At 36.1% G+C, this 27857-nt stretch overlaps 1 protein-coding gene across 4 annotated transcripts in view; it reads right to left on the bottom strand.

The window, feature by feature from the left end:
• RGS12 (regulator of G protein signaling 12) overlaps positions 1–27857 on the bottom strand; it is an 88905-nt gene that overhangs the window by 39087 nt on the left and 21961 nt on the right. For 3 of the 4 annotated variants that reach the window (XM_054203237.1, XM_054203236.1, XM_054203238.1), the window contains exons 3-4: positions 26023–26142; positions 5169–5190 (exon numbers count right to left, since the gene is read on the bottom strand). In XM_054203237.1, coding sequence (XP_054059212.1) covers positions 5169–5190; positions 26023–26142 — 142 coding nt within the window. Of the gene's footprint in view, positions 1–5168; positions 5191–15952; positions 16602–26022; positions 26143–27857 lie in introns of those variants that run through there. The other variant, XM_054203239.1, reaches the window with a different exon arrangement.

A 27857-nucleotide genomic window follows, 5' to 3' on the forward strand; every position in this document is an offset into this window, starting at 1 on the left:
CGTCCAAAGTGTTAAGGCAGCATTAAGGAATTACTCATTCACAGTAAACTGTCTCTGTTCCAGTGGATTTTATTTAGCTAATTCCAATTTTTTTCAGAAAGAACTATTGGAACTCATACTCAACCCTGACACTGCTTTGTTTTCCCTTCAAGCAAAAGTGCAGTTGGTTTGCTTTTAAAATCTGTATAGATTTCTGCTGGGGTACCTATCAACCCGAAAACAACACAGAACAAGGCTGTTTCCCAGAAAAGGCTTGGTTATTCTAGTTACTTTTACCACATGTATCAACAGTTGCAATTAAAACAGCTACAACCTACTGCAGATAGACCATTTAGAATCAGCGAAAAAGAAAGGTCGGATGGGAAGGAAAAAATCCCACCAACTCTAACAACAGTGTGCAATTTATCCAAATCATGCTAAATGAAGACTGCGTACGCCATAACTCCTGCTCCACTCCCTTTGCAGAGGAACGTTTCTGATGTAAGACTTCAGTGTCAGGTTTCCTGACTCTCACAATTCATGCATTCCTAGGTACACACAGCCCACCTTGAAAAGCAGGAATGCAGAAACTTTCGAACCGAGTCACATATTTCATCCAATGATCACTCTGTGATGATCGTTAGAGGAAACGTAGAGTCCTGATTCCCACCCTCAAAGGTTCTAACCGCAAGGCTGTTGTGCAAAGTGGCCTCCTCTCTCTTTTTAAGTGTTTAAAAAAGGAAGATTAGCCACTGGGAATCCCAGGATGCCAAAGGAGCCAACTCAGGTGCACGAATGATGTAGCAGTGTGTGGAGTTTCCTAATGCCTGCCTCCCTTTCTCCTTAGTGCGTGGAAGCATCAACGCATCTTGCATTACCTGTAAAAAGAGGTAAGTATCAAGTATCCTGAATCCTAGGGACCTAAAATTTCTGTTCTGTTCAAGAACCACCATACCTAGCGAGGAAGCACTACTTTCTGTGCAAACTCATTCAGGTTCATTTATTACCTTCTGTAAATCGAGAATTGACACACAATGTTTTCTAAATATCCCGCAGAAAAACAATCTTTTAGTGTTTACACATTCTGTGGAGGTTCTTGGTTTTGTTTTACAAAACCAGCATTATGTAAGAAAATACACGCATTTAATCAGCTAAAATCTTGAATGTATGCAGAATAAGATGGCTTTGAAAGTTTTGATTTAAATAATACAAAGCAGTAAATCTGAGTACAATTAATTAAGGATGGTTTTCTGTGCATTTGTTTGTAAAATCTGTATGTACTTTTAGACCTATGAATAGGTTTTATTATTGTGAGAAGCTAGACATAACTCCTTGTAATCATCGAAGTGCAGAAATTCATATAATTAAGATATTCCAGTTAATCACTAAGTACATTACCTGGATAAAGCTGGTAAGAACCACTGTGGTGCCACTTAATCAAATACTTCAAGCCATTCACTAAAAGCCATCCTTCTGAATCCATACCAAGTTCAGCTGTAACGTCCTGGAACCCACCGGGTGCAGATTGGTCTTACTATACGGCACATTGTTCCTCTGCAACTTCGGGATAAGGGAAGCGAAAGCATTTCCCCCAGCAATTCCTGGTAGCCTCTAACACCATTCTAAACAAATTGATTCTTTACCCTCATGGCTTCAAGCAGAGGAAAGCAATAGTATACTTAACACAAAGCATTCTAAAATGCTACATAAATAATTTAAAGAAAAGACCTTTTGCCACTGCTGTTAAAGGAACCTGAATTATTTATGTTACAGTGGAACACAGCTACAACAAGCATGCGCTGCCAATGTAACTGAAAAATAAGTCATATACATGCTGCAGGAAATAATCCATCTGTATTTATAATGTAAACAGCAGAGTTTTGTTTTATTTTGGATTTCCTTGCGGATTTTTTGCTCTACCTTCTTTAGTTAATTTTTAAAATACAGTTTTACATTATTTATTATTGTGAACACCAGCTTCCTTTCAAAAATGACTTTAAGAATGCTTTTCCTTATGAAAATTCTTTCCAGGTGATGAATACTAAAAAATCAGCAAAAACTACAGCAAAGTAGTACCTTAGGAAAAAGACACGCACACAGTATCTGTTATGCTTAAGTATTTGGAAATAACAGACTTCAGCTTTGTGGAACTGATCTCTGTAGGGAATAGCAGGCAAGAACTACCTTAGACTTTCTCAACAGCTCAGATATCTCACCGCCTGTCTGTCTGGGACATGAATGATGATGTACTTCTATTATATGTCCTTTGACCTTAAGGTTTTCCCTTTGTAAAGCACCATCTAGGTATCAATAGCCAAAGTCAGACATTAGCTGGGGCTATTGATCATCCCTGTGATGATTTAGATGGCACAGTGCTCAAAACATCCGCCACAGCCAGCATGCTGTGTACGCACTCTCACTATTCCCACAGTCAGCAGGAACATACAGTTTCCAAGATAGGAAGTGGGAGAAATCTGCTAATTACAGGTCATTGTATTAACATATAATGGTTTCTGCTATTCCTAGAGCATAGGCGCTGCAGATTAACCGATCTATAGCAGTGATCTTGCATCTAAGCATTATTACAATTTGCATTCTCATTGTCTGCAATTCATGAAGCAAATCAACTACAGTTAAGGGTTCCTACTGGCCCCCACCTCTGGAAACAACACTATTTCAAGTACTTTTATCTTTTACATGTTACCTATCTTGCAAAGCCCAAGTGCAGAGTTTTGGCTAATAAGAACATCCCAGCCTTGCACAAGCTGAGTCACCACGTAAAATAAATGTAACAAAGGGTATAGTTGGTTTCCAATGCCTGGCTCTAATGTAATAAAGGCCGTATGACATGAGGCTTCATTGACCTTGGAAAGAAAACATACAGAGAGCTGTCACGCCTCCTATTATGCTGAAGAGATGTATAAAACCACATAAAATTACTTTTCACACATAAGTTTCCCTTCCTGAACTAAAGGCTATCAACAGTATTTATAGTAGCTATTTGTATGTACAAATACTATTTATTAAGATTTAGTCTAGGAAGGGAAGTAGGCACTGCTATACTAATGGTTACACTAGTGCAAATTTCTCTAATCTAGACATGCCCTAAAACGTGTAAATCTGTGGATCTATTAACAAATTAGTGAGATTAGAGAAGACTGAAAAATTTCAGTGCTGTGACATATTCAATAGAAGTGAAAGCCTGAAAATGTAATTCAGACATGAATCAGAGCTTTTTATTCAATGAAGCTCTAAATGAAATAAATTAGGATTTTTCTTAGGATTCACTTTTTCTGGTTACAGTCTCTCTGGTTCTTATTTTTCCAATCCACTTTCTAGGTATTTAAGCATTAATACAATATTACTTAGGATAGCTCAACTACCCCTTTTTACATAAAATACACTACCCCGCCCCCAAAAGTAGCATATAACAATGAAGAGAGAGTCCATGTTAAATCTCCAGCACTAGCTGAAAAAATAGGTCATGCAACTCAGCAGAAAAATACATATAATTTATTGTCTGTTCTTTCACCTCTGCAACCTACATGGGCTTAGATTTCATGACTTCAGAAAACTGTATAGAATTAATTGTTAAAACAAAATTACCTATGGAATTGGAATGAAATACACAAGTCATATTGGAAGAACTGAAAATAAGTCAGAACTTTAAAATAAATTTTCAGATGGAAGCATAAAAAGCTTGAAGTGACTATCACATGAGTACTATCATAGAGATCTCCAAGTTTGGGTAGGCAACAGAAGTAAAACAATTTTCATTAACATGGAACAAGAATCTTTGTGGAGACAAGAGGCAAGTACATTCCACTTTAGCTACAAAGCATCAATCCCTCAGCACCTGGAACTCAATTCAACTACATACACAAACCAAAAAAAGTCTGTGCTTTGTCTTGATTTTTGTATCAAACAGGTAACATCTGGGGGAAAAAAAACCAAACATATTTTTACTACAAAAACATAGGCTGCATTTTAGAAACAGAAAGCAGAATAGACACAATTATTTTCTGTTTCCTTCTTCTGTCACTTTGCAGACAAGACAGATAGAATATAGAGTCTATCTTCTCATCTAGACAGAAATACTGTTACATCAGCAGAGAAGGAAAATACCTGATAAAGTCAGTCATCCATTGGAAAACGGCTCTGTCAGAAGGACCAAAACAGTGACATTTCTCTCAACTGTATTTTCAGTTTTGCAAGGAATCAGAAATTAGGACATGATGGAGTTTTGCAAGTAGTATTTCTAATTTTGCATTTACATTTGCATGTAATATAAAATATTATCCTTACCATTCAAAATATTTCTTAATTTCACTGCTCTAACTACAGCAACATAGTCTGTCCCCTTTTTATTTAATAAAATTGTCTTGTACTATTGTTAAAGAATAGCAAAAGTAATAATATTTGTGTAAGTGAGTTTCTTTGCAGGACCAAGTGAACCAACTCCTGCCAAGCAAGACAAGTGAGAAAAGCCATCTCTTGTGCACGCTAAACTATACAAATTCCTTTATACCATTAAGGAACCATACTTAAACTGTTTCAATTAACTTCAAAGGTTCAGAGAAACCATCTTCTAATGTTTAACAAAGAGTGGCATTAAAGCCATGTTAACATCAAAACAAATAAGCTTAGGCGACATAAAGAGGAGTTTATTTAGAAGTACTCCAGAACTGCAAAAGCTCCATGCTGGGATTTTACAAATACCAAATTACTTACCTCCTTCTCAAAACGCATCACACTGTAAAGAAAATTCAACCTCGACAAATGCACCAACACAGCTTACAACTTATGAGCTAGAGCATATCTCTTCAAAAGCAAACAGCATACGTAAAAGACAATAAAATACAGAAGAAGACTTTATCTACCATCTAATTCTACAAAAGTCTACCGGCTCTGCCCCTTTATTATTATGAATGAAGGAGACTAGTTACAATAAAAACATGCATATCTAGAGAGATGTGCTTCCAAAAGAATTATGGAAATAAATCAGTGCAAGTATGTGAACATAATCCTGCAATATTTTCACTAGCACAGTTCCCAAAGAAGTCACGGACTTCTGCACCACTTTGGACTCACATCTTGTAATGCATCACCTTATTTATCACATATTATATTGCTTAATGTGGAAAATGGATTCTTTTTCAATGTAAAAGTAAAAACAAGCTTCAGCTTACCTCCATCAGAAACAGTTGCTGACTGCAATAAGAAAAAGAGAAATACGCGTTACTTAAGTTTCATGGTATTAGAAACCTCTGAGCTTCAAATATGTGAAGTGTTAGCTACTTTTGTCATCTTATTAACAGATAATATGAGAAAGGAAAATCTAAAGAAACCAGCTGTTGCTTTCTCACTGGTGTTTCCTCCCCACCATGAAATTCACCACAAGCCCTTTAACCACTGTCCTGGAACTTGATCCCACAATATTTACTGGACAAAGTACTTCCTGCTGTGAGTAGCTACAACAGTCCTTCTTCGACGAATAGTCAACTGGTTGGTATATGTGAGAAAGCAGGTACCTTAACACTGACCTGAAATAACTTAAAATGAAAACACCACCTCGTAATACTTTATTTTGCTGCAATATCTGGAGATATGTGGAATCAAAATTAAAATTCGGTATTTCATCAGTCAGATGACGTTAAAAACGTCCCCTGCTGATCATTTCTGACTTCCACAGAGCCAAAAGGATGTTAAAAGTGTTTCCAATAAGCTAGGTAAGAACTCCTCACCATCTCTACTAATATTTTACATCAAATTTTCAAGGACAGTTAGTCTTCTAGTGAAATGTTGAAGTTTATGTGCTAAACTTCTCAATTTGATCGCAAATTACCTCAAGGCAGCTAACACTTCTGTAAAAACAAGTAAGTGACCATTTCCCAAACATGTACTCCAGAGCTTGCACTTCAACACTCAGCTGAGTGAAAAACTACAAGGGCAGCTAATTTTTAGATTGAAGTTTGTATTGATTTTAATCACTATTAAAAAAAAATTATTATCTTAATTTGGGGAATCTTTTCTTGGTCATTTAAAGTATCCTTGAACCTTTAAATAACTTTCTAAATAGTTAAAAAGAAACACTTTTGTTTTGTACTGCTCTTTAAAAAGGTAGAGAAGAGTGCATTATGTATCTACAATATTTCCAAGACGGAATACACACAGAAGAAAAAAACATACATACATAAACAACTCAAAAGAAAAGCTATTTCTCCATAGTTTGTCTATATTTTCCAGTCTTGGCAACAAACACTCCCTCTCCCCTTCAAAATCCACAAAAACCTTAAAAGAATAATATCTTCTCCTATTCTTTTAATTTGTATTTCACTGCAGGATTTCCTACTGTTGTTAATACTATCTGAAAAATAATATCACCTGTTATAAACTGCTGTGGCCTCAACATTCAAATCATCAGCAGAGGATCTGATCTCGTTTTTAATACAAGTATTTTGGAACTTTCAAAGTCGAAACTAGTCCCTACTGACATCATTCCTCTGGTTCTAGTTCAGATAAACACAAATAAATCTTTCATGGAGAAGGTCAAAAACATGATGGCACTTCTTATTTAACTACACAAAAATAAATGCTTCTGAATCTGGGAAGCATAATAATATAATCAAAAGTGTATCCAGGCCTCTTACATTTTTTAATGTTTCAGATAGCAAAAAAGTACTGCTTTGGGTACAGTTCTTCAGTGAGGCTCAGGACATCCTTTCTACTTCTGTTTTGCACATAGTCTAGCAAGCATATTATGCATTCAGAAGTTGTACCTTAATTCTTGCTTGTAAATTAGAAAATTTAATTTACATTACTGAACTCTGTTTTATACATATGATTGCTTCTAATTTCTTACTCACATACAGTACAGAACAGCTGATGAATAAACTATTTCAATGTCATTTCTCAAAGAAGATAGAAAGGGATGAATCAAAGCAAAGTAACAGTATCAGTTTACACAGTAGACAGAAAAAAATAAAAATACTTTCAAAATGTATTCATTTTAGGAATGATCATTTTACTTTGTCAGCTTGCATGAACCTAGATTCAAACACCAAGCACAATTCTCCTCCATGTTTTTGAAAGGTATCAAGTAAAACGAAAAGGATTCCCATAATAATAATCATAATATTTACACTTCTATTTTCAAAAACTGGGAAGTTAACTATTGTAAAATATAATTTTAAAGGAAAAATTGTGTGATGTCATAGAAAAGCTCAAATATTACTGTAATAACACCACTTAATTAAGTTCTATGGACAATGAGATACTGTTTTACCTCAATCCATTTAGCATAACTTAATGCAGTGACCTTTCTACTCACCATGGGTTGGTTTTTTGTGTTCATTTTAAATTCTTTGTGTAATGCACATTGCATTACATGTATCAACATCTTAAAATCTCTCCAAGCAAGGACTTAGTTATTATGTTTAAACATTAAAAAAAAAAATAAAAGAGTACCCACAGGAAGAACACAATTTCTTATCTAAATATCAACCACCTATTTCTGTGCTATCAAAGTATTTCAAATTTCCCTTTGGTTTTGATATAGTCCAACTTTATGTTATTTTTTTTTTTTACGTTACATTGTCACTAAAACTACTCAGCACGTTCCAAGCATTATCAGTTTACTTCTGTAGATCACAGAATAAAATTTATTTTAAGAATATTTTTTAAATTCATTTATGTAACTGAACTAAATCCATCAACAAAGCCAGCTAGCAACTTAAGCTTGTAATTATTGTGTAAGAATTTACAGTACTATGTTCAAAACATGTTTGCGAGTACTTAGAAATCTTAATATAAACCTGTCAGAAACTGCATGGAGTTCACATTTAGACAAAGCAGTTTCTTTTCTAAACTGTTCAGCTGAAACTTGTCTAGATTTGTCCAAAGGTATAAGTTGCAAGACCAGATTTTTTTTAAATGCTATGATGATCTCATTTTAAAAATTCACTATATGTTGGGGGCTGTTTTTCATTCTTCAGCGCTCACGCTTACCACCATTGGAGGCTCTTCAGGACAAAATTTGATCTACTGTACATATAAAGTTTGTTTATTTGATGAAATATAACACTTACCACATAGGTATTAAGAACAACCTATTAAAAAAACAGATCTATTAAAAAGCTGTAAAATTTAACAGTTCCTGTATGCAGCCATTTCTGAAAGATAAGGAAGGATAGAGTATGACCCTGTGCCAGCTAGGGCTAATGTGAAGATTTAAGAAAAAGTATGTCATTCCAAATGACAGGACATACCTGTATTCATTTTGTGAATGTACATATGAACTATCACCCAGAGATAAAATCTAATTGTATTCAACCCTCAAATCTTTCACAACCAGATAAGAACTGAAATTAGTTCTTCAAAGTACCCTGACTTTCAATTGGTTTAGGAAAAAGGCCATGGTATATGTCAGGACTCTGATGGTAACAAATTACCAAAATTTAAAAAATGAATCTAGTTTAGGAAAACTAAAATGTCTTCCAGTATATCTCTTCGTGGGAACTCTGCTGGCTCATCTAGCTGGATCAGCAGCTGAGCACACACCACAAAGGTGGAGGATGCAACTCTTCCCTAGACTTCAGTTCAAGATCTTGATCCCTGTGATCCAAGTGAGGAACCCAGTGCCAGGGCCAGCAAGCTGAATAGTGACTTCCCAGGTATCATACACCATAAAAGATGTTCTAGGTCTCTGTAAATTGGCAAGTGCTTCAGCATATATTATATAGCATAAAGTTCTGATTAAGAGAAAACATGTAAAATTTCTCTTTGTATCATCTCTATTTGCTAGGTGGAAAAACCAGAAGGGCTCATGAGTTTTTTGATGTCATGTTCAGGATTTGCTTGCAACAAATCTAAAAGAAAATAAGTTTACAATAATTAACCGGGACAAAACTACTTTGTGAGTACATAAACCTTTTGTTGCAGTCTAGAAGTCAACAATGTAGTATCTTGCACCAACAACAAGGCAAAAAGGGAGAGAGGGCACGAAGGAGAATAATTCATAATGTTGAAACAGCCTATAACTTTTAGCTTTCATGGTCTATAACCTGCTAGATGTGTGCACCACTGCATGAAACTAGTCTGATGACATCTTTCAGTTGACAGAAACTGTTAGCCAGAAAATCCACTTACTTCCATTTTACATGGACCAGGTCACAGGAAACTAAGTACTATCAAAGTCTGACATAAAACCATGATGCAGAAAACCCAAAAACACCCCACCCAGATCCCAGACATGACATTGAGCAAATAAAACCATGTGTACAGACTACCCATGTAACACAATACATAAATGTCCTTTTTCTCCACCTCAAAATTTGTCATTCAAGTCAAAGTCATGCTCAAGCACTTGAGAAGAGCAAAGGGAAAGACGGGAATAGCAGGAAGGTTGACAGATACTGGGAAATGCCAGGCCTTAGCAATAAAATGGAGCAACATGAAATCATCTGTGCTAATATACTGTGGGTGAGTGCCTTCTTGAGTCAAAAAAGATATATATATTTCCAACTGCTTCTGAGATGCAGAGGGATAAAATCTACAAGGAGGCTGAAGAAGTATTCCTCTCTCCCACCCTAACGATGACAAAATCACAGACTAAACAGAAACATCTATTTATTCCCTGTGCATCCAGAAAGATTCAGAGAAAAAGGGATCTAAAATGACCTCTCTATGTGTCCTTTCTAAAGCACACTTTCTTCCAACACAGGCAGGCATCGACTTTTTGCTGTATCCAAAGAATTCTCTGACTGCTGCCTTCAGAATCTGTTAGAGTTACCTAGTACAATATTATACTACACACTATTTACATTAATTAATTAAGCCTTTCAGCTTGGAATAGCATACCTAGCTCCACCAACCCTCTAAACTGATTTTCTTAGATTATTTTAATATACAAAAGAAGTTTGGGAAGCTTGTGCTGCTTACAAGATGAAGATTTATAGACCGAATACAAATAGCCAACTTTGAAATCTGTCACTTGGCTCAGGGAAAGCCTATCACTCAGTCAACTGTCTGCTTCCATCGAGCTTTGTTCAAACTCCTTATTAAATCACCTGAAGCAACTTCTTTTGCCAAGGTATGAATTACGAGCAGGTCCCTAGATCTTCTGTCACATTACTCCAAGACTTATATTACATACGTGTATTTTTATCCTTTTAAATGCATTACAGCATTAACATTGTACAAATGCCATGAACTCTAATGATCTCTGGGACACAGATCACGCCTCAAAATATGGTAAACATTGTTTTAACATTTTAAATAAAAAATAAAGCCATATTACTTATAAATTTTGCTAGATTTCCCTTCTAATAAATACTCCCAAGTGTCTTCCTCACCTAAATATTTGAGTAATATTATTTTTATCCTCAGTTAAAAATATTATTGCAATTAATTTAATGATTTAGAATTCCACAAAAAGGATGCCCCTTCAGAATGCCACTTAAAGGAGAAGTATTACATAATTTGTCTTTTCAATTCTCTGCCACCAAAGAGGTGCATTTCTAATAGTTAATACAAAAGTATTATAAATGTAAGAATTACCCCCCCCCAAAAAAATACAGTACAACTACTGTACAATAATTTTACTGAATACATTCTTCTCTGAAGGTTAAATATTTTCATCAAATATTTTAATGTACAAAAACAAAATATGATCAGTAAATGATGTGACATTTGGAATGCCTTTAAGAAATAAATGTTCAACTTTTTACCCCAAACAAAACCAATCTTATCACACATAAACACAATGCCTTAAATGCCAAATCCATCCCCAAAATTATTTTGATAAAGACTTATACAAAATATACACAATTTTACCTAAAGATATAATGTTGATATAATAAGACAGAAATCATATACAAAATATATTGCACAGAATTAAAAAAATAGGCATAGATTATAAACATACTGATTTTTCAGCTTTATACATATTGGGCACAGTTCATAAATACATCTCAAAATCTGAATGTTAGTTGGTACAATAAGATTCCCTTTACTCTTCTTTGGTAATAAAACCCAATGTTTCCATTTACAAAGGAATTTTAACTCAAATACTTTAAAGTAAAAAAGCTTAAAGGCTAAGCAAAAAGCATTCTGAAGCTGATAACATTCTTCTCCAATTTCTTGCCAATAACAATAGCCTCTTTTAATTTCTCACTGCAACAATGCCTTGCCTTAGCTAAATATAATACATATCACTTACCCGCTCTTCGTAAGAAACAGCAGTTATTTTTCCTAACAGTACTCTTCCTAAATTCATCTTCACTTAATAGGGAAAAAGCATTTCCTTAACACATCAGCTTCTCAAAGATTAAACTAAAAAATTCAACCCCGTTCCATGCCTGTACATGCCAGTAAAGTTTAAAGGCATTTCGTATGAAGTTCTATTTTACTCCCTTTATGTTACCCATAGCAACAGGCCAATGCAGGAAGCTGTGGTTCGTCAGGGATTCAGATTAGATCTCAATTATCTCTCAACAGAAAAGCTAGATCATTTTATATAAATCATGCTGATTGTATTTTAAAACATTTCCTACAACAAATCAGGAAAACAAAATCACGTTGAGTTGTGTGATAGTCCTGTATTCAATAAAGCAGATTTCCAAGACAGTTTTCAGAAAAACATTAGTTAATCACCCTAACATTAGTTATAGAAACATTTACATAGTAAACCACTATTTTCAGAGGTTTACATAATGCAAGCCAGAATAAAGTAGGACTTCAAACCGTCTATTCTGCTTAACTTCTCAGTGGTTAACACTATAAATTGCATGTAAAAATCTGCAGTACAAGGAAACTTGGCATATTTGGTTTAACCCAGGGGCAGCCTGTTGTCACTAAAGACAAAATTCTCCTTTCAGAAACTAACTGATATTCTGCCCTTTCTTCCTCTCTACCCAAGCCTGTGCTGAAGTGATGTCAAGGCAGTTCTGTGCACAGCGCCTTGGGAACAGAGAGCAAAATAGGAGACTTGTAATGTAAGAGGGAAGTGCTATTAACTTGCCTGTGACAGCAGTGTCTTCAAGAGACTGTATATGGAAAGTATAGGATTTCATGAAGTTTGCTGCTATTCACTAATACATAGGAATATGACCTAAACCATTCATTGCTGTTATTTTTTAAGCAGACAGAATACGATTTTCTGCTAAAAATAAACACCAGAATTGCAAACTGGGAAAGATCAGTGGGCATTTTTATGCTAGTGGGATGTCCTTAAAGCCAAGGTGGACTTACTACTACTAGTAGTTTAGGAAAGAGTAATCTTCTCCCTTGCTCAGTGCAGCATGTGGAATCCCCCACATCCATACTGTTCCTAGGTTGAGCCCCTACTATAAAAACAACTCTATGAAAAAGGCAAATATTACTCTGAACTTATAGAGAGAGAAAATGAGGCCAAAAGAAGTTAAGAGCCTTTACTCAAGACCTCACAGTAAGATTGCCTTGCAAAAGACAGTCCAAATCTGCACATCTTCCCATTTTTGGATTTAGGATGAAGAGACTTCGTTAACAGAAAAATTCAGTCTTCTCAATTCAATTTAGAGTGATCAGAGAAGTTGTTTTAAGCTAATTGCAGATGAAAATGGAGCAAGCATACTTCAACAAGCATTCCAGAGACATAAGCAAATTGCTGCAATGGACAAAGTTCATTTTATGACTGATTACTTGTTTGAATAGGCACACCACAGCACTTTAGCATGCTGTCTTCTACAAGTATTTAATATCATGAAGAAATGCAATGGAAACAAATGGGTAGGTAGACAGGGAAGGAATGTGTTTTACAAATTACACCCTCCATTATCTTAGGACTTAAGAAGCAACTTTCCTATGTCTCTTGCACTGAAGAACAGTTTTACTATGTGTGATAAGTATTAAAAATGTATAATTTTATAAAGAAAAAATACCAGAGCTGTTTAAATACTGCATTTTGCTTCACACTAAACCAAGAGGAATGCAGAATGTATTTCCACTGCCAATACTTTAACCAAACAGCACCACCATTACAAACACGCAGGTGACCAGGTACATAATAATCCTTACATTGGATAAGTAAATAGCACAAATGGATCAGAAATGCCCAGAGAACTTTCCTGTGAACACCCCTTTGGGGTAACACAAAAAAGGACTTTTATCAACAGAGTTTACTTAATGCTCAACCTAAGCCCTCTAGGAACCCCCTAGAAAGATCAAATGTACTAGCAGAGTTTTCACAGGGTACCCAGGGATGTTACCCAGAAGGACACAAGAACAATTAGGAGAAAAATAACCCCACATGCAATGGGATGTAGCTGCAAGACTAGCAGTTCACCAGAGCAACCACAGTGAACATTGCTAGGAACACTGTGTGTGGGCAATGCTTTATACGTTCTAGGCACTCATACTTGGTGTTATAAACCTAATAATCCCTTAGTTTAAACAGACCTTTAGAGTTGTTGATTTTATTTCATTGAACTAAGCATTGCATGTCCACATTTCTTCCATACAGTGACTCTACTGCAAATAAGCTCTACCAATTAGAAAGTAACAGTTAATGATAATGGCTACGAAACATTATGTGACTCTGAAAGCCCTTTAAAAAATTCATATCCCTCTAAATTTTCACAGGTTATTTCAGCATCTGCCAGATTCAAAATCTTGTGATTTTGTGTACCATATTCGTAAACCAGGCAGGCAACTCAAAGTTCAAAGGTCAAAAGCAGAAGGAATGTTAATTTGCCAAGCTATTAATGGAAAGTGTTAAAATATGACACAACAGCTTTAAAAACCTTATTACGATATACCAAAGATGACAGTTGTAAACCCACATCCATCTGCTGAGAAGCTAAACTGTGGGAAGGGGTAGAGACCCCAGATATGGTTGATCCATTTTTCTCTTCCACCCTCCCTCCACTTCCTGCTCATATTTTCTTTTGTACATTTGTTTTTGGGGCAGCAAAAGCTGAAGAGAAAGACAGAATGACAGGAAGCCTGGATAAGTTTTAACTTGTCAAAAGATGAACAGGATTTAATATATCCCTGAGTCCTAAAAGAAGAAAACACACACAAAGAACACCAGGCAACTAGAAAGAGGCAATCCCCTGGGCCAGCTCCTAGTCCCACAGATTCCTAACGTAAATTTGACATTGGTGGAATGCACCATCAAAAATCTTAAATCTCATCAATACCAATTATTTCCTTTTTTTATCTCATATTAAAGAAAGTAACAGCTACTTGCATGAAAGCCAGAGAAAAAAAATAACTGTTAAGAGTATGACTTAGCTCACTGACCCTAGTTACTGAAATAAACGCAGGAGTATCAAAAAGCCTACACACAAATTAAGGAAACGTTGCTATAAAATAAAATAGAGGTTTTTTTCCTAATTCTCCAAATTTTCTATAATCTGTCCAGATATATTTTTGTCAATGATTTGGCAGCTACTCAACAATAAACAGATCCCATACGTTCCACTGATTAAAAGAGGGAAGATTCTCGTATTTACAACATTGTGGTTTCCCTCTATCAATTTCAAAGATAAAAGTCCTTCCTATTCCAAGGCGCTAGTAACAAAAAATATTTTCATGCCAAACTATTTGGAATTTGTTCGTTTATAAATAACTGAAATACAAGCTGCCTTCTTAAATACCAAGATATCCTATACAATAAATTCAGTGAAGTGACTGGATGCAAACTGCTGTTCCGAGTGCCCCCTGCTGTCTCTGCCTACACTTCTGAGACTGACGTACACATTTTAAACTGTTCAGTTCAGGAAGATTTGCCATCCCAAAATCTACTCTAAAAACAAATATTTGGTTTGGAAAGCCATGTTGTAAATTTTGAAAAATACTTCTGTAGAGCCTGACTGTAAGCTGACAATAAAGAATACACTTTTTCACAAATGTTTTTGAAATAATTATATTTTTTTCCCTTCTGTTGATCAACATTTTAAGACAACTGAATTCTCTCCACTAATGCAAACATGCAGAAACAGCAGCGTAACTTGAACATCTAGATGGAAGGTGACTTGCAGCCCAATAAAAAACTAAAATTCAATTACATATTAAGGAGGATATGATTAAGTGACTGATCACTGTAACATGTTGAGCCACTTCTGAATTTTTTACTACTGCAGATGGAGCCTCTAAAAATCAACAGATTTTGAGGAAATCAACGTAAAACTGAGCATGAAAACTAGTAATTTTAAGTAAACAATGCATAGATATCTTCCTAAGCCTTGCAACTGTTTCTTTCCCTTTTCATTTAAAAATATCTGATAGATTTGCTGCTGTACTTTTAGCATTAAAGACAATATACTGAGATATATACACATAAAGAATAAGACTATAATGTCAAAAATTGGTAATACAGCTAGGACCTTTACTTAAAAAATACGTGTTTTCTGAGCAAAAAGAAGCTGAAATTGGTTTGAAGTCTCTACACCTCAGAAATTTTGTGTTCTATAAAACTTTTCATTTCTTTTCAGTTATTTTTATAACTCATACCATCTGGATTCTGTTTTATCAGATGAAAATCCAGCTGGAAGAAAAAAAAAAATCACTTTAGCTGCACACCTTAAAAAATGCTGTAACAATTAGAAGGTAACTTATAATTTTAACATGACATTCTTCCTTTACAGAAACACATGTGCAAGTATAGTGAAAATTAAAGATTTATAAAAAACTTAATTAGAGAATTACCTGTATATCTACTAAACTCACTCCACATTTTAAAAACAATACAATGCTAAAGAAAGATTTAAAACACGTCTATAAAAAAGGTGTATTCTTAATTTCATAATAGAGCTTATATAGAAAGTCAACTTAAATACTTATACTTACGAACTTTGTCTCTTTAAAACCTCATTGAATCCTTAGAAGCATTATTTATCATATTTCACTGCAAGATTTCTTAGCTCGGAAGGCTACTCATTAAACCATATTCCTGTTTTCTGTTCGCTTTAGACAAACAAAACTTTATACTTACAGACACTTGACTATCAGTAAAAGTTTTCTCCATGTATAAATAGTTTAATAGCTCATTGTTAAGAAACAGTCCCTCCAACTTTATTATTACGCTCTTTCTGAACACATATTTACTTCTTCCAGAGTCCAGTGAAAAAATGAGGCTTCTCTGTCTGTTGCCCTATCAACACCTCTCCCATTCTCCTCCCTCCCCACCACATTCTCCGCCCTCAATACTGGTTCCGTATCTTCTCATCAAAAGGAACAGGCAGCTTTTAAAATGTTGTTTAGGCAGGTCCTGTGTAACAATAAAGCCTCTGTAAAGACAACAGCATGCTGCTGAGGAATCTGCTAATGTAAAATGCATTCGGTAAGGGCCTACAGGACTCTGTCTTAAACGTTTGTCCAAACTTGTTTAAGCATTGAGTCAACATCATTTTCTCCTCCAAAGTATTTTCTTTTTTTAATACATTCCCCTTTGATGAGTATGTTATCTGAATGAAGTAGGCCATCAATCCCTATTAAAAATACTTAAAATATAATCTAAAAATCCTTAAAGAAAAATATTGTTAAAACTTGTAAGACTCACAGCAAATTTATTTCAGTTTCTGGCGTGTAGGTACATGCCTCAGTATGATTACAATCACATGTATGCATATTATGCAACCTATCTCATCCTACCAAAACTCTCCGTGTTCTTTTGAGTAAGCAGGCCATTGGCATTTACAAGGATCGCGTTCCAAGTGAAACATGATTCTCGTAATTTTCAATACCACACCTACTCTCCAGACAGACCAGCGAGAGACGTGTATTTTCAGAAATAAATGCATACGCTTTCTGTCCAACAAGTAATGCTTAAGTACTATCCTTACGTGATGGAACTTAAGTTCCTCAGTCAAGAGCGAAAGAGGGGAAGGACTTATACTATATATTTTTAAATATCAGAAGAATGATGAAATGTTTTGAGGATTTAATATTGAATTAAAAGCAGTAGCTCATCTTGTAGAAGCTCCACAGGTGATTCCTCTGATTTGTTTTTTGTTGTTTTTTGGTTTGGTTTTTTTTCAGACTTCACTGGACTGATATATCCACAAGGACAATGAAAATTAAATAGTACCAACACTCAGCCAAAATCTCAGCAGTTTAAGCATGGAGACAGGATCAGAAACAATTCACAGATTGCTACAATGGTATCATTTCTGCCGTACGTATTCTGTGATTATACTCTAGAAACACCAATTCAGTTCATTCAATAAGGCCTTAATATATTCCCTAACATTAACCAGATCTCATAGAGCAAAAATCCCTCCTCACCCCCGTTAGTACGTGACACAACAAAAAGGCATACCAGGTAACAGGAAGAGCAGCTGAGGGAGGGCAGGAACAGAGAGGCACGAAAACAGTCACCCAGTTTCTTATTCCCACCCAGAATTACATGGGCAGCCTGTTTTGCAGCAGAAGCTCTACACAATAAAGCTGCAGGTGCCCTCTCCCGCCCCCAGCCCACAGCAGTTAGGCAGCGCTAAGAGATACTACGATCAGAGAGCCCTTGGCTCTGCAAACAAGTTTACACCAAGTGAAAGGTAATGCGGCTTCCTGTGCCAACAGCACAATCCATAATCCCACAGCTAAGGAGAAGCAATGTCCATCCTTGAGTCTAAGAACATAAGAATCAGTTCAGAACACAGGTTTATCAAACCTAGTATTATGTTTCCAGCAGCGGCCACGTATGGATGTCTACTGACAAGCGGCACAGGGCAACACATGGGACATTTCCCTGATTACGTTCTCCCACACTCCAGGGACTTTTAGTTAGGAGATTTCCTGAACCTGGTGTTGCTTGTCTCCTTAATAATCCCCAGTGGCTTTCTTTTACAAATACTTGTCCACTTTCCCCGCAGGACATGCAAATTTCTTGCATCCACAGCACTCAGTGGTGGGGCGTCCCACAGACCGACTTACCTCCTGCATGAACAATCGTGTTCTGTTTGTTTTGCTCCTGGCTCCAGCTACCTTTAATTAATGGAGCTGACTTCTTGTCCTGAAGGAGACAGCAAGCAGTCAATCCCAACTACGTCTTCTGTGCCAACCATGACTCTGTACTCTTGTTAGGCCTTTCTCAACCTTTTCAACTTCTAATATATTGTAGCCTTTTTGAAATAGAGAGACCAAAACATAACACTCAAGCTGTGGGCAAATCATAGATATATACAATAGAATCATTATGTTCTTCTTCCTTTATTCCTTCCCTAATAATTCATAATATAAGATTTTGGTTTATTGCTACTGTATTGAGGTGGTGTTTTCATGCAACTGTCTCATAACTCAAAGACTTCACTTGTGAGAGGAAACAGTCAGCTAAGAGACGTATATATATCATTTGATATATGAAGCTAGGACTATTTTGCCTCATTTGCATTGCTTTACATTTATCTGCATACATTTTCACCTGCCATTTCTTTGTCCAGTCATCCAGTCTTATAAAAGCAGCCTGCTCTTATCTTCAGAGACTGCTCTTGTCCTTACTACCTTGAATAACTTCACCTCACTGCCCACCTTCTTGGGAGGAGCCTTAAAAGAAGCTCTTGAATCAACAAGTGTAACACAAGCAATTGAAGCAAGGGCCAGCCTTAAGCAGCAAATAATCCTAGGTTTCAATAACAGACCCCAGTGTTGTAAGCTATTACTATGCCTTAATGTCAGGTGGTTAACACGCCTCATGAATTAGACCCAGGAAAGCAAAGAGTTTTAGTTCAAAGAGAGCAAGCACAATTTTAAAAGAATGCTAGGTACCAAAGGTTATGGAGAAAGACACCCCTGAGAGGTTGCTTGCCTACCAAGAGTCCCAATCCAACAAGCACTGACTGTTTCGTCACTACACAAAAAAAAACCAGAACCAAAGGAACAGACCCAAAATGAAGGTCTGATACCTTATATTGCTGAACTAATGGATAAGACCCCTCTGTAACTTCAGGTAGTTACCCTAACTTGTTCACCCTGGCTGATCCTTGTAGTTCCACAAAGGTGACTGCATCAGAGACATTGAAGCTTATGAATTCACCTGTGTCCATTTAATCACACGTCTTAAGAATGGCCAAACTGTCTACTGACAAGAAGTAAGGCCTGCTGACTGAGGATTTAAGCAGACTTCAAGTTCTCATCTAGTCCCTGAAAACATATACTGTGCCTCTGGATCTGTGACAGAAATTGGCTTGTGTTGGAGAGCCAAGCCCAGAGGCAATAAGGCTTGGACAGCACTTGAATGACAGGGTCGGACAATGTACTGATTGCTTCCTCAGGAAGAAATTTCTCCATACAGTGCCAACCGTCTTTGCACATATGGGGACTGAATTCCCTATAGAATCCATCCTAGGCAACACTGTTGGTTTCTTCTGAGGCACCAAAGTATGGGATGAGCACTGCCGTGATGAGCAGTGCCATATGCACCTCAGAAAGCAGAGATGAGCTCTGGCTCTCAGCACATTCTCTGACTACTCAGCCTTTTACAAGCAAATTTATATGGCAAATTTCTCCACAATCTGAAGTAAAGAAAATATCCCAAAAGCAGCAGAAAAGAGTAAACAGTAAAATTACAAAAGTACAGTCACTTTACCAATTGCAAGCACAGAAAAATAAAAAAAATCCTGTTTTTCTCAGTGTATGGAAAAAAAAATCTCACAGTTTAACATTCTGGATTTTATCTAGAGATAAATATCTCCAATTCATGATAAACAAGAGGTTACAGACACCTGTACTCATCTGTTGACCAAGGCACCTTTGTGCCTCTGACACCTTAAAAAACAGTGTGAAGAACATAAGAACTTTCCATGATAAAGTCTACAGATGTAAGGAAAACTTAGGAGCATATATTGATAATTTTTAAACATTATGGTACAGTATAAAATACCAGCGAAGACTTAAGGTTAATGCCAGTGCACAATCATGGAAAAAATTAATGAATGTATAGCGCTAGCATGATGTTGTAACTCCTTTAGGTAGTAACAATGGATATAACTAAAGTACCTGATAAGATCACACATGCCAAAGCAAAAGCCTGGAGAAAATCCTCTAGAATACACTGAAAAGAGTTTGAAATTCTTAACAGAGCAGTCTAGAGGAATGATGTTTTTGTAAATCTTTTAAGCACATTAAGAATGACGTCAGAAAAAAAGAAGAAAAAAAAAAAAAGAAAAAAAAAGAGACTAAGGGTCACCATAGGCATCATCCAGAACAAGATGACAATAACCTACAGACATTCTGTCTATATCACTATATCACTACTAGTCAAATAAATATTGCCATAAGCTACTGCGTAGTTCTAAAGACAACTGGTGCTTTCTGGCCACTATCATACCACCAAGGTCTCACAACCTCCTATCAATAAAGGTGGTTGCGTCCAAACTGCCTGCTGGGCACAGTGATAATAGCTATTAGGGCTAACATCTAAACCATGTCTGAAAACATTTGAGAAAATGCAGTAGTTGGCCCAGGATGAAGCCACATAAATGACAACTCTAACACTGTGACAGTACAAACATTGCAATCCCCCACCTGCCCCCGTGTCCTGGCAGTGTTTCATTTACCAGCAGAGGTGTGCAGCCACTATACAGCACAGCAGGTAAACAACTCCAGCCAGGACTGTAACAGTCAAAGGTCTGAACAGAGCAGAAGAATGCTTTGCAAAAACCACTGCATGCTTTCAATGCCTTATGGATCAGCCCCATGACCACATACGCTACAGTAATTCAAGGTAAAGAAATCAACATTTAATGACTAACTTACACTATTTAAAGCTATATATTATAGTTCGACAAGAGGGTCTGGGCTATTATAGCAAGTGACTGTAAAATCACTAAGCATACATCTTATGCTTCGCACTGATTTAAAAGCTGACCCCTGGTGGCACACTCCAAGAAACCGGATCTGTCAGTCATTGCTCCTCCATCGAGCCACACCAGACAGGTCCTAGCAAAGGGAAACAAGAAACAAAACCTAGGCTGTGGTCACAGATCCATGAGGCTTCCAAAGAGCCATGCCAGGCGCTGGACTGTGTTAGCATTCAGCCTTCAGAATGTATGTATGTAAGACAGGAGTAGCCCTTTAAGAACTCTATTATTAACATGCTAGAAATACAGAACTTCCTTTCACATACAAAAATGGAGACTTCATTCTTGCATGCAGTTTTATTTCACAACTGGCCTTTTCTCCACCTCCATGAAAGCAGACAGCAAAATTGTCAATTGGTCAGTTACATCTTAGATAAAACTTCGGACAAAATACATGCAAAATATGCAATACTTAAGGGTTGTACATGGTGGAACCTGTGTATACTGGCAGCCCGTGGCGAGTTATCATAGCTTAAAAAAATTGGTGAAACCTAAGGCAAAAATGTACATTCTTTTCAAATTTTAAATTCACAAATATAAGCTGAGAATGAAGAGGCCTCTTGATTTCAATCACGTAATTATAGTAGCCACAGTGGTGGCGTTGTGGCTGTGGTGATGATCTAAGAACATCAGTGAAGCAAGCTCTGCAGGGCGCATTAATACTTTTTATTAGATCAACTGACAGGGTGGGAAAAGTTTGGGGCATGTTTAGCTCTTCTTGTCTGGTTTTCCTAGTATACTAGTTGGTCTCATATAAGCTATTATCTCCCTGTGTAAGCTTTGTCTGATTATTTAAATAAGTCAAACAAAGACAGGTACCCACTTAAAAACTCATTATTAAGTCAAATGAGCATTTAGGGGTTTTTGCCACCCACAGATGCCAAAGCTAATATCCAGCAGAGACATGTCATTCATTAGTATAAAAACCTCATACCAAAGAGATGCGTTGTACGCTTTTAATTAGCAGATGAAATGCAAAAAAAGTTGCTTCAGTGGAATTAACAAAACAGAAAAAATATCAAGCATTATTATCTATAATAACAGCTAATAATGCTACATTATTAATGGTTATAATTAAGATAGAACATTCTCACAAAATTCCTCACACTGATTTTTAAAAGGAATATATGATACATTCCAACTTTGAAAAATTACTAAACTCTAGAAATTTGATCCAACAAATGTTCTTTTTCATATGGGATATAGCTTCAAGGTTTCCAAAGCGGGATGAGGACCAGAAGAAAAGCAGCAACACACATCTTTTTTGTCCTGCTATTTACTTAAAAGAATAAAATAATCTTTAATTTTACAAAAATCTCTACATGAAAAGATTATTTAACAATATTCATTACATCTCTCATGATAATATTCTGCCTTATTTTTAACCACTGCAAAATACCAAAAGTACAAGTGCTACAATGATTTTCAGGAAACACAACAGCTTTGAATGTTTTCCTTGGTGAGGAGGAACCTAAATTTGTTGTCTTCAAGGGAATACTGCAAGGCTCCCCCATTTTTACAGACCTCAAGAAAAACTAAGATATGAACAGAACGAGCTACAGTCGAAAGTGTATGGAATCTGGTTCCAAAACTGTTCATCAGTAAAAGGATTACTCTGTTTAATGTAAATTTTTACAAAGGCAGTGTTATAAGTCTCTGCAGTCTCACAGAGTCACCTTTAATGTGTTTATAAATCTATAAACAGTGTCTTTGCCGGGACAGAATCGTGCAAGAGGATGAGAGTAGTGGCACTTATCTACAGGGAAAAAAAGTATGAAGAAAGATAGGGTAATGCTCTCTTACCAGTCCAAATATCAAATAATCCTAAATCATGGCAAGTTCCATTTAGCTTAAGCTACACCTTGCAAATATGAAAAAAAAATATGAACCAGCAAGCATGCTATAAAGTAAAATTGGTGGAAATCACAGAATTTTAATATGGTTGTTAACAGATATTATTTCATAACGACAGTTGATTCATGTAGGAAAATTTAGTAATAAATACAAAATAGGAATGTGTCTGTTCTTAATAAATATCTTGCAATTTAATAAAGAAAAAGTTCTAAATACATTTCTTGTGAAAACAACATAATTAAGGTATATAACAGACACACTAATTTTCTGAATGCAGTTCCAACTTACAAGATATTCATATTCAGCCCTGGTATCAATAAGCTCAATTTCCACAGTTCAGAAATAAAATTGTGCATTTTGTGACACGTTTCCCATACAATAGTCTCAGTACAACTGCATCCATTAATTTTGTACTCTCATCCTATTTTGATCCCTGCAGATTTAAAATAATCTTGTATACAGGTTCTATTAGTAAAAACAGCATCTAGAGGTTAATCCTACAAACTTGCCTAGTTTTTCCTATGTACAACTCACTTTCTGCAGGTAAGAGGAAAATGCTTAAGGGGGGGCAACTATATCATTACAGCTAACTCTAACCTTATAAGACTATTGTCTCTGCATGTATAGCCAGCCATAATCAACAATTTAGATAATAATAATAAAGAATTTAAAAGAAAAGGTGACATTTTATCTTGCAATACATTTTTATTTACTAAAATAATATCGATAAAAATATGTTTTATGCTTGGATAGATTTAAAAAGAAACTGCAAAGAAATCGCGCCACCTTATGGCAGAAGACAGCAAAACTGACGGCTAGCATTTCACAAACTACAGGTCCAAAGACAAGAGGAGCAAGTTCATACTTCACAAAAAATCCAAATACAATCTTCTTCAGACCTATAAGCAAATGAACAGTGTTCAGCATATGCCCATAAAAGAAACTTCATGGAACCTACTTATATTGCTCAATTTAGATGACTAATTTGGATGCCAGCAGGAATCAAACCCACAAGCTGAGAGAAGCATATTCATTTTCAAATTTCATGTTTGGGTTAGTATCTTATCCATTCTGCTAAGATAACTGGAAAGAATACAAAAGAAACTAAGTAGCCTATATAATATGTCCATGATCATTATTCCAAAGGTGGAGTCTCTAAGAATTTCCTGGTATTGTTATTTCCTCTTCCAGTAACTCTAAATAGATGGCCTGAGATAATCTAAATGTGTACGAACAACATTGTGTTCTACTACACTTTATGTAACAGTACTTGGGAAAAGTGCTGCAGTAGCAACGTTAAAGTTAGAACCAAAATTGAAACACCTCAACACTATCTTACTTATGAAGTTTTTTAAATTCTTCTCTGCGTTGGTATTTCTCCTGGTGGCTAGGATATCATTCTCTAATGACATGCAGATGAAAAAAAAGAGATTTCAAAGTGAAAAGAAGCAATTGATGGAGAGCCATCCACACCCAAAAAGCTACATGTAGTCAGGGCATTCATCCAAATACAGATTTTGATACAGATTGTTTCTTTCTCCGATTCATACCATGATCTACAATGTAAGTTTCCCCATCCTAATTAGGACACTGGGTAACACAGAGAGCCTCTCAACCCCTCTTGTTGGTGCTACTCAATTTATATACAATAATGAATATCAACTAAGACATAATGAGAGAAAAATGGACTTTTTAGGCCAGTGCCTATGACATCTTTCTGAAATTAACAGAAATTAAGTACCACATCCCTATTTTATTGAATATTTATGCAATGTAAAACAGCTCCTACAACAGTGTTTAAAACACTCTCTCAAAATACGAGATACACACATAAATCTCTATGAAATTTCAACCTGGAAGAACGCGGCTGAACCACGTTCTTCCTATTGCAAGTGCACTAGGTTCTTACATATTCTGAGAGGATTCTCTCTTACTGTGACCAGAAATTCTGTCAAAACTGGTAATATATAGTAGCAAGCTTTTTAATTTAGAAGAATTGCTGTTTTCTGATGAAGAAGATGTAGCTAGACAGCTCCCAAACAACTTTATCCAGAGCATCTTGCTCTGTTTTTTGTTTTTTAAAGTTATGCACTTACTGTATTACTGTATTAAATGTCCTTTAAAGCATCTGAGAAATAAATAATTACAGTTCCTACCTGCATTCCCCAAGAACGCCAGAAGCTCCTTCCATATATTCTGTTCCCTAAAAATCCAGTGCACTGAGCTCCCCTCTCCTTTAGTTCAGAGTCAGTGCAATGCCATTCTTCCTACATTTTCCCATGGCACCAAACTCAGAATATCTCCTTCTTTCCTCCTCCCATCTCAAACGCTTTTTAAACACCTCCTTCCCATCTAGAGAAATCAGTGTGCCACATTCCCTCCCATGCTAGAGAGCAGTATAATATGCATTACATGGCTCCTATGCCAAGAGCTCTGCACATATGTTTTGTTTCTTCCCAACCACAAATGTTCTTACGGATAAGCACGATAAAGGGGTAAGGGAAAAATGTCTCTATTTGCCTTCACATCACTATGGGTCAGGTTTTCCCAAGGAAGTGCGCAAGAAGATAAGATACAAATGAAGCCACATTCCTACAGCTGGTTGAGGGAGGCTCTCAGCAGAGCAGGAGGAGCATATTTTTAAATTCAGATGGCTTTTCATTCCATGTTTTCACCAGAATCAATAAGGTTTGGCCCCTGGGGCCCAGGCATCAGCTGATGTTATACCAGATGTGAAACAGCATTGTTATATTACCCTCAGAAAGACCCAAAATCACCATAACCAATGACCAACACCAACCTGATTAGGAATTCCCTTTTCTCAACGGCTGACATGTAAAGAGTAAAAACCTATTTAAGCATTTTTTAAAACTTTTCCATACTCAGTAAGCTATGTTCCTTAGGAAGTTGCTGCTGCTCCAGCAACAAATTTTAACTCCCCCCCCCCAAAATTTTCTCAATGCCATGATCATCAGCTTAATGAAAAACAAGTATGATAAGCATTTGGGTTTTTTATATGATATCATGATACAATGATTTCTAAGATATGATGAACATTTTGGTCAGCAAAACTGTATTGTTTTGCTTTACATGAACAACTGTGGTGGGGAAAATAAAGTTAAAATTTCCCACAGAAAGAATGGTCACTGATGGCATCAGTGTAAATTATTAAGGAAACACTGAAAAAGTCAGACAATACCTGAAATCTCTATTCCCCTCACAAAAATGTCATGTAATGATTAGTAACTTTATTACACTACAGATATTACTTTATTTCATTAATGATCAGCATTAACTACTGTAAATTCCTCTCCAGGACTCACTTAGAAAGTTTTAAGTGAAAGCTGATTACCTCAAGGTCATCCAGAGACCGAGTAATACTAAATCGCTTAGATCTTCCAAATGATCTTCGAACAGAAGAACGCGGGGGAGGAGCCTGATTTAATCCCATTGGATGTCCAAATTTTGCACCCTAAACAAAACAGGAAATATGTATTATTATTATTTTACTTCTTTAATTTTAGTACATTGCTGGTCATAGCGACAGCATCTGAACTTTAAGCATTGATAGGTACAGAATTCCAAGGAGATGGACTTGCAAACCTGTAACAGGACGCTGGTTACTTGCCGTGCCCCTGTAAAATCACGTATTAAAATTGTTAAAGTTATGACTTTTCCAGTCTCAAGTCAAATATCATAAATATTCAGCATTAAGGCACTGTATAAACATGAGTCATCAGTTAGGTTGCTAAAGTTTACAAATACTACATGTCAGTATTAGTATACAGAGCTTAATTAAAAACAAGACCATTCTAGCTCTTTAGTGTCTTAATGGAAAATATTTACAATGTCAAAATATTTGTTCTTTCTATAGAAAATTACCATCCTAGAAATCATCTCACCCAGCTTCTGTTGGAATCTTTCTCCACACTTTTAAATATCTTACTTTCACTACTCTTTTTTTTTTTAAAGGCTTCCTACTGTCGAATTAAACTTTTTAAATCACACAGTACAAAATGGAGGAACTTTTGTTCTGTGGAAAGAAACTACCTCATTGGATGTTCCATGACTAGAATTGGTGCTGCAATAATTAAATCTAATGGCTTTCTCTCTTCCCCATAATCATACTCTTTGTCCTTAAAAAGTCACCAGATGTCAGTTAGGCTACAACAGCTCAGCATGTACATATCTAGTTTATGCTAATTGGCAAAGTGTAAGTAAACCTAAGACTAAGCACACAGTTAGTGACTGGTGCTAAGCAGATGTACATAAACTCACTACATTATGAAAACTTGTGATTATGTGCCTGAAATTTTGGATTCCTTTCACTGTAACGACATTCAGTGCAGGGAAAATTCCTCCCTGTCTTCCAACGCTTTTTCGCTTTAGAAAATAACGGAGTTTAATTCAGAGTAAATTTTCTTCTATTTTATTTCAGCATTTTTTTTCATCACAGTAAGCTTAAAAATATATTTATTAGTACTTTTAAAATTGCTTATTGGCAGCTTTGTTATATTTCTTGAATTTTGTATTTGTATTTGTTTCTTCCTTTGGACAAGTTGCTGTGTTCTCAATTCTGAAATATTTTGGCATCCCTTTGGTAAGTTGTTTGAAAGTCTACATACATCAAATTAACAAAAAGAACAATCATATATTTCACATTCTTATAGTCTCATGCTAACAACCCCTCATACAAAGTAGAGAAGAGCATCAAGAATATTAGACAGCCTCCTTACTGCAATAAAAGATAAGGTATCCAACAGAAGCTGTCTGCCTGTTTGCTTATTCCTTTGGAGTCAACACTATTCTTCAGCAACAGGGCTCCGACTGTCACCAGCACTCACAACAGACTGTTTACAAGCTCATAGAATTGTGAAGACTTAACACAGTATACAGGAGTCTGGATCCAAAGTATGTAGCAGGGTTCATCACTGCAACAGGCTGAAACTCCAGCTTCTTCATTCAGTATTAAAAGTGATCCATTTTTACATGAAATCTCCTCCCCTCAGAGTTTTCAGTTTACTAAGGGGGGGGGGGGGGTTATTGGCTGAGAAGAAAATTGGGCACGTTCTGCCACGGAAAACTAGAAATCTAGCAACTGGAGATTAGCTTCTAAGGTTTTTAAAAGAACATTTACAAGTGCAGTATAAACATGCTAAAATGGCTTTTGCTAAAATGATCAACTAA

Source organism: Rissa tridactyla, chromosome 5, assembly GCF_028500815.1.
Source record: "Rissa tridactyla isolate bRisTri1 chromosome 5, bRisTri1.patW.cur.20221130, whole genome shotgun sequence".
In the NCBI taxonomy this organism is placed as follows: Eukaryota; Metazoa; Chordata; class Aves; order Charadriiformes; family Laridae; genus Rissa; species Rissa tridactyla.